The 8626-nt window shown below is 39.7% G+C and overlaps 1 protein-coding gene across 1 annotated transcript in view; it reads right to left on the bottom strand.

Annotated features, from left to right (window-relative positions):
* Nucleotides 1-1810: 1810 nt before the first annotated feature.
* The window catches only part of VAT1L (vesicle amine transport 1 like), a 54473-nt gene continuing 47657 nt past the window's right edge, over nt 1811-8626 (bottom strand). The window contains exons 8-9 of the mRNA XM_086469417.1: nt 3969-4052; nt 1811-1909 (exon numbers count right to left, since the gene is read on the bottom strand). Coding sequence (XP_086325543.1) covers nt 1811-1909; nt 3969-4052 — 183 coding nt within the window. The remainder of the gene's footprint in view (nt 1910-3968; nt 4053-8626) is intronic.

The raw sequence follows: 8626 nt of genomic DNA, 5'->3' as shown, positions 1-8626 counted from the left end.
AAATCGACTATAGTGGAGTTCTGCATCAACATCTAGAGAAAACTGAAGTTCCGGTTCAATTAATATTTCAAAAGCTTTTTTGGCATTTTTCTCCAGAGCTATTTCTTCTCATTATTTTTTAATTTGTCTAAGCCAAGGGAAACTTCTTCAGAATGAACATTTTGCACAATTATCTGGTATTAGAACAGCAACTTCATGAGTACAGTGTAAAAAGATGGACATTAATAATCAGGCAGCAAGATGAAAAAAACAGAAAAAACAAGAAAGAATCTTCTAAAACCACACATAAAAGTCATCCAGACCCACAAGTCCTTTCACATTGAGAAAAGCCCGAGAAGCCCTCCTGCTCCACTTTTCTCTATTAGTTTTTAACTTCTGTCGCTATAGGACTCTTGTAGATTTAGGTGAACAACTAGCCATGCTTGGGGAAATACTTTCTTTTGAAAAAAACACATTAATTTAAAGATATATGGCATTACACAAGGTCTCTGACACTCCTTTAGCATTTCTACTGTAGGTGATTGCAGTAATTTTAAAAGAATTGTTTTAACAAGACAATTGAGGACCTGAGTAGCTGCTGCTTGGACAGGTGAAAGACATGGAAAAAATACTTACTTTTGCCATGTTTAGATATAGTTTCCACTAGTGGGAGGTAGATAAGACTAGCTGGTCTTTGAATACTTGATCCTGCAAATAATTACAACCGTAACTGTACATATGGAAGAGACCTTTTGATAGAACTACTCACCTAGATGAAGTTATCCCTGTCCATAATTTCTGATGGGATTAAGGCCTAAAACTCATTTTTAACAGGGTTAACTTCTGTAGCAGTTCAGCTCCAGCTTGATAGTCGATCAACACATTAGCGATTTCAAAGCAGTAAACTTCATCCACATACTGATGAGTGATCCTTACCAATACGATTGAAAAAATGAAATTTAAAATTGGTTTGGATTTTGGACACAGCTGAGTCAATGTGTCCTTAGCAGAAGATGTTGATCTGTCAATAACAGTGCTAATTGCTACAGGCAATTAAAGTTCTGGGTCTAAAAAGAGCCGCTCACTGACCTTTTCTTTGCCTGCAACGCACAGCCTGATAGCTCAGATCAAAAGGAAAGCATGATAGCTGGCACTCTGAATGAAGTGTTGTATTACTGGTCCTGATGACTAATGTGATTGATTAGTATTGTATAAAGTCTCTCAATTAATGATTTCTTGCACAATTTCAGATGCCACAATTCTCAACGAGTTGGGTGTTTTTAAAATGAAGACAGGATTGCTTACAAAATGATAAAGCATGAGTAATGAAAATGGAATCTCATCTTTTTTGAAACTTTTATCTGTGGTTCATAAAAGGAAAACTATTTTTACACTGAAAATCCACAAAATCCTCCCTCCAGTTACTAAAATCTTCCAGACAGCAAGTGGGGAATTTTTTTTGTTACTGTTTCCAACTTGCAAAAAAAGCCCAACCCCCCCCATAACTTTATGCAAAATGTTGGAATTCGCATGAGAAAGATGCCCATCTAAAATTACACAGTAAGTTAATAAGGCTTTTAAACCGGGACAGAAAAATCCATGGGACTCCTACAGGGAAACTGGGTACTACACAGGAATGTCATAATACTGCACTGGATGGGAATGGCACTTGAGTTCAAAACAACAATGATCAACAGCTCATAGCTCAGCTGACTGCAGACAAATACAACACACACTGTACTACAGCATTTGTTCACTGATGCACAGAATAGATTTCCCAGCCTTGTTCCCTTCTACTTCATCAATCTTTCTGCTTCACCACCTCTGGCTGTTACTGGATGAATGGCATGCGCTCTTTATTCTCATTGTCCCCTTCATGGTCTTCTTCCTCTTCTCCAGCCTCACTCGTCTCTGTGCTGTCGTTGGCCATCTGCAGGATGAAAGATGACGGACATCAGAGCACCCTTCATGTTGTTTTAGTCATTCTTATTTCAGTGTGATTCATTTGATAAAGTGACTTTAAAATTGAAAGAAGATGTGGTTGCAGCATAGAAATAACTCTGTCTCTGCAAAACTTTGTTGGCACTACAGCACCTCCAGCTAAAACTGTAAGCTGGTCCCTCATGGCTGACAGCCGAGTGACGCAATGGAAAGCTGCTTTGTGGGACAGTTGCACAAGCGGGCTCTGACCTGCGCACTTGGAGCAAACTGCCACTAGGGCTCTCAGATAGGAAATACGATTGTGTAGGGAGCTGACCGAATGTGTGAGACCTCTGCTTTACAACTCCTTCGGTATCTGCTCTTCCAGAAACAGGTAACACTGTTCTTCAACACCAACTAATGGATGGGATCTGGTCCCACATGAGGCACAGTGTCATGAAAACTCAGAGAGCAAGAGGTTTTATATAAAAAAAAACTCAGAGTTTTTATATAAAAACCAATGAAATTTTATAGAGTGGATATGTAGATGCTGGCAGAATATACCCATGACAAAGTGCAAATGTTGGATCATACAGGAGTGGGGAGAAACCACATTTCTGTATTTTATTGAAGATGCCTGCGGGCAACGGCAGAAATTTGTAGTTCAGGACATTATTTAAGGAGCACATCGTGTTTTTTCACATGGGAATATTTATTACAAGCTGTGTAAAGATGCAAGGGTCTCTTGTACTTCACCGTCTCAGACTTGTCTCTGGAGGCACCACAAGAGCCTGGTTAACTGGACGGGGGATAGCGTTAACAGCGTAGATTAGTATCACTGAACTCTGTGCTACACCAACATCACCTCTCTTAGGACGCAAGAGGATTCTTGTTCTAGCGTATAACTATTTCAAAACCAACTAACCAAGGGACCCATTTACTTTTAAAGATAAATTCTCTCTTTGATTACTAGCCTCTGCTGAAAATAAAAATCAAAATCTCAAACACAACCTGATTTTAATGGAGAAAAGCAATGCTCTAAAGTTACCCGTAATTTTTAATTAACACCCACTGGTGAAAGTGTATCAGATTTATTCTCACTTCTAAGCAATGGCTATTGTGAATATACAGCATCAAGAGAACAGATGGAATAAGTGTATTACTGTTGTGCTGTGGATTCTCATTTACAGTTTTAAGATGCAATTCAGCTACAAAATAATGCCCAGTTTCCGTACATGAGGTCCCAAAAGCCTCCCTTTCCCTTGCAGCGATTTTGTATGAGATCTGGGGCCAATTTTAGAGTAAGTGCGAGTAAGAGCTTAACTGTAATTCCAGGTTATCTTCTGCTCTTTTGAAACAGGAGAGATACCAGATCTGAGAACAAACTTCATACATCAGTACTGATATGAAGTCAGTTTTTCATTACCTTCTTTACTGCTCTTACCCACATCGCCAGTGAACATTTAGGTGTGAGCCTGACTCTCATTCACTACTGCTCTCTGTGATGTTTCAGTACTATGTTAAGTGCTCCAAATCCAGGGCCAGAGCTCCATCACAACTATCTTCCTTCAGAACATTTCCAGAAGGAAGTGTTTAGATATTATACTTCCCGTAGTATAAAAAAAGTAAAAGAAATTCCTACCAAAGGTACACTCTGACTTTTGTGTGGGAATCAGAAAGCACTTCTGTGTTTGTACACTGAAGTAACAGACTGTGTCTTTTTCTGTTCAAACCACTTACTAATACAGGAATTTTGTATTTTGTGAAAGGTCTATTTGTTTTCCATGACAGGGACAGAAATAGATGTGGCAGTTTTACCCTGACCTAAGACTTGCAGACATATTTTTGGAAAGGCAGATAGCCATTCAGCATAGAAGAGTAACTGCTAGGACTCTAGGAATTACAATTGTATTTCACTTTGGGTTAAATATATAAATTATGCTTACTGGTTGTACTTAGGTGCTACAGATTTAGAAGAAAACAGTACCAAAAAATTGTTAAGGGACATGCCTCCAGCAGTCACTACCATGCTTCAACTCGTGTGACTGCACACCATGCTTTGCACTCACCAGGGGAGTGGGCGCTTTCTCCACATCCAGAATTAGCTTTCCTATATTTCCTCGGTCATGGATTCTCTGCATGGCCTCCTTCACCTGAAAGAAAGATAACCCACTGGTAATTTTCAGGCACACACGAAGAGAAGACTGAATTCCTTCCTTCCAAAACCAGCAACACATTTAAGGAGTGCTATGTGCAAGGCCATTCGATCAGCTGCCGGAAACAAAATTCGTTAGTGAATTTGTAAGGCCTGATTTTTGCACCGTGTTCACCGAAATGGGCAATGAAGCTCGATGGCCGTTTCTGAGCAGCGTAACACGTACGCACTGAATGCAACACGAAGGTAATGGTTAGCTGAGGTGCGGAGAGAAATGCAGGCTCAGGGAGTCCATCCTTACAGGTTGTTCATTATGTTTTCTCCTCACAGAATATTTACCAAGAAACCTCATTGTCACTGAAAGTGTGAAATGGTTTTTTAATTGACCTATGGTATTTTTCAATTAATTTCTTTCACGTTCCTATAGAGGGAATGCCATATCCAGGCAGTGGCTGTACTTAATGCAATATCATGGTTCTCACTGCATACGTATTTATTTCCTCCTTTTCTCCAATTTTTTTTTCTTTTTATTTTTTAAATTTTAAATAAATATTGTCCTACAGGTACCACTAAGGCTAGACATTTAACAGCTGGCTGCCATTAGCACATGTGAGAAGGGAACAAAAACCTCCTCTTACTAGTGCACTGGAGAGGAGCTTATTTTGATGTATGAAGTGTCAGAACTCATGAGAGCTCAGTGTTGATGAATCAAAATCGTGTGTGTGTTGCACTGCATGTTCAATACGCAGCATGCAGACCACTATTAAATCACGGAAAACTGGAAGATGTCAAGAGTTTCCTCACTTTCATGGTGGGAAACTTCAGGAACTGAAAATGCACACACAAAGGCCGTTTCATATCCTCATCACACTATTTTTTGCCGGCATAACAGGGCACGTTGAGACAAGAAAGAGTTTTACGTTAATAGGATCTACCATCTGTGACATAGTTTTATTGAATATTTTAAGAATAATGGCACAGAAGTTTGAAACAATATGCTGACTTGGGAACAGGTGGGTCCCACAGTACGCTTAAAAACCTGAATTGGGGTTCAGGCACCTGAGACAATTACTGAATGTCTAATACAGAAGGAGGTATGAGATTTTTAAAGATGCTAAGTGAATACAGCTTTCAACTTCCAATTACATTTAATGGATGCTGGGCACAAAATGTCTTTACCATCTGCTGCCCTTATTTTGAAAACCGACTGCAGTGAACTCAATATTACAATCTTAATTTTGCAAAGTGGTTCCCTCAATTAGTAAACACCAGACTTAAAAAAAAAAAAAATCTGTTAGAACAAGAAAAATCGCACTGCAAACCACAATGAGTTCCTAACTTGGGGCATAATTATAAATTAACCTTGGAAAATGCACTTGTATGAATCCCACTGGATAGAATGTTGATGTCTAAATGTAGTCCACAAAATCACAATAATTTTTATGAAGTTACCTCACAGTATGAACACCACCTAACCCTCCTGTACAACTTGTTCTGCACGATGGACAATATTCCTTTAAGAAAATCCAACAGAGACTCCGAAGAAGCAGCAGCTGTATTATTTTTTATGACTCTTATTAGCCAAATCAAGCCTTCAGGAGTGTATAGCACCACATAAATAACCCACATAGATGTGACAAATTTGGAGGAATCAGCAAACACACTTGCTCATCCACTGAAATTTATTACCAGAACATCACGTGGAAAGCAGGGCATGCAACATTTATTTTCATTTGTACCTTATCATATTTAGGAAGGCAAATTTGAGAAAATGTGCTTTCCCTGCATTTTTCACATGCACAGTATCAAATTTAAGACTCTGGAGTAAAGTTCAGGAGTTGTTTCCAGGACACTTCTAAGTAGCTTGCAAATGCAAACAGCAGGCAGAGGCAAAGGGAACAATAAAACTTATAACAATAATAGTGGCGATGGAATCCAGATAGAGCTATTAAAATATATAAAAAAATTGGAAAGAAGTTTGATGAGCTGATGAAACATCTGTATATTTTAGCACCATTTGCAACTCAACCTACCCAGTGAGTCAAATTCCGTACTAGCGCAATGATGCCGTTCAGGACGCTGTGTCTGAGTTAAGAGACCATGAGCTATTTTATAAATGAGTAATTTTTATGTTTATGGCTGCTAACAGTCCACTTATTCAACCAAGACTGCAATTACTTGTTTCCCAAGGTGCCTGAATATTAAAACCATTCCCTCTTATACTATAGAGGGCAGAGAGCATTAAAAATCTCCTTTGCTATGCCAGTATGGTTAAAGCTCAAGTTGTTCCATGCAGACTATGTAAAAGCATTCACTTTTTCATGTAAAAATCTAAGTGCTGCGTATCACCTGCCTTTTGCAGAGCATGCTACGGAGCTTCTGCGGAGTCTCTGCCTGAGTGTTTGCACGTTACCCATGAAGACAGTGAATCACTCCACAGTGGGTTAAAAGCAGACCCAGGCTTAACTGGTAGTACAGCGAGGCATGTGGAAATCCTGTAAGTTACTGGAGGTTCTCTCAAGTGCTTGAAGTTCGATTCAAAATAAATATCCCTTCCAGCAGCAAGGATCAAAAGGGCTTCCCTCCTCTTACAGAACTGTGTCCCTAAATCACTTTTCACAAATTATTCTCTATTGGTTGCTATTGGCATTCGTCAGCTCAAATCCAAGTAAATGGACCCGACACACTTTTGTTTATACGGACGAGTTAATTTAATTTCTTCTTGTGCAGTACCATCAGCAGAGGGCTCTTGGACTGGAAATAGTGCAAAGGAGTGTTTACTAAAATAAAGATTTTCCACCGAAATAAAGGATAAAAATTCTGCTGGCCTTTGTTTGCTTGCAGGATAGCTCAGCCCTTAGAGGGGCTGCATCTGAACTAATGCTGAACTACAGATGTCAGCCTTGGGAGCCCCAAAATTGACACGATATGTACCACAGAGCTCTGCACTGGAATCAGAACTATTTTTACACATTAGTGGCAAACTAGTTACTGAAAAACAACAGACCCAGAATGTTGCACAACCGTGCACCATCTGATGAATCCAGCAGAGGCACGCTAGGCAGCAGTAGAGGAAAATGATTAAGAGCAAAGGAGAAATAAAAGGAATCCCAAGTTTGCCTTTTTGCTCAAGCACACTTGCATTAACTCGTATTTTAGTTTGACATACTGGTTTTAAGCATACTCTACAGGAGAATCATCTTCCCCTCTCTGTTCAGTCTAGTGGAAAATGATGACAAACACAGGAAAAGGACCTTTCTAACTCAGTTTGAAGCAATTTGCATTGGCTTTAGGGAAACCGCTTTTATAATTCGAGAAACTATTTTGAACAAGTGTATTTCTCCCATCCCTTTCAGCTCTACAAATGGTACAGTCATGGATATTTATCACATATCCTCATTCAAGTGTTTTTCAGCAATGACAGTGAACTGGAAATTAAGACGACCTATGCAGTAACGAGGCCATCTGTGACAGAAAAGACATGGTCTGGGAAGACAAAACCAAGGTACCTCAAGGTCCTTTACAAGTCAGGCTTACCATGCCCTGCAAGAAATATTCAAATTCTCATTTTCCATCATAACTCCCCAAGTGCTGCAGATTTTCTGAGTCTTCTACGAGCTCCTTCCTCATACCACTCTGCTGGACCCAAGCAGAGAGGCAAGGAATATAAAATACATAGAACTTAACTGGCAAAGTACCGAACCATTGCGCTGTGTCAGCTTTACAGGCAAAATTAAGCAGCTTTAACGTTTCTTAGAGATTTTTAATCGTGTCACAGAAATGTTTAACACACGCTTGCCCATTTAAAAAGGTGATATGCTACCAATAGCACCAACAGAATTCTTCAAAGAAGTCAGGATAAAAAAAATCACAAAGCTGGCAAAGGCCTGTTGTGAAAAAGCCTATTCAAGTATGTTCTCCTGAGGGGATGTTATGGTCAGGATCTCAGAGCTCCTCTTGGGTCAGAGCCACTTCTGTCCATCTGTATTGTGCATCGTACTGAGAAGAGCACAAAGTACTGTCAGTAGACCTTGGCAGGAGAGTAAGGGCAGAAGCGCCTTCAAGTTACTGGTCAGAGAACGTTCTAGAAGAGGTTTCACGACAGCTGTATCCTCTGGAAGTACACAGTTCGACAGCTGTACTGAATCCTCACCAACACTGCCACAGTGTCTCTCTTGGGGTACTCTGCAAAAGTATCAAGCACTTTGGGTATTGTGCCTGCTTTAAAATTTCTTGTTCTGCTTCAAACAGGCTCGTCTTCGCCAGCCTCAAACCTTTTCAAAATCAAGCCAAGGCACTTCCCTTAACCACCAATGGTAATTTTCAGAATATTGTTTAATACTTTCATCTCCTACCAGACTAGGTTTGCTGTCTTCAAAAACAAGCTGTAACAACAAGGCCTCCCTGTAACATTTTCTATACAGCTAAGCATTGCAAAAAGTATTTTTAAAAGTCTGCATACAAACTAAAACAGAAAAGCAAAGAAAAATCAAGTTGACCAGGCACACCGGGTTCAAGATTCAAGGGGCAGATATCTGCCTTGTCTTCCCACTTTCAAACATCTGAGCTCTA

The sequence above is a fragment of the Leptosomus discolor genome, chromosome 8, assembly GCF_034619465.1.
Source record: "Leptosomus discolor isolate bLepDis1 chromosome 8, bLepDis1.hap2, whole genome shotgun sequence".
In the NCBI taxonomy this organism is placed as follows: Eukaryota; Metazoa; Chordata; class Aves; order Leptosomiformes; family Leptosomidae; genus Leptosomus; species Leptosomus discolor.
Note: the sequence above shows the minus strand (reverse complement) of the source record. Positions and strands in the feature narration are given on the sequence as shown.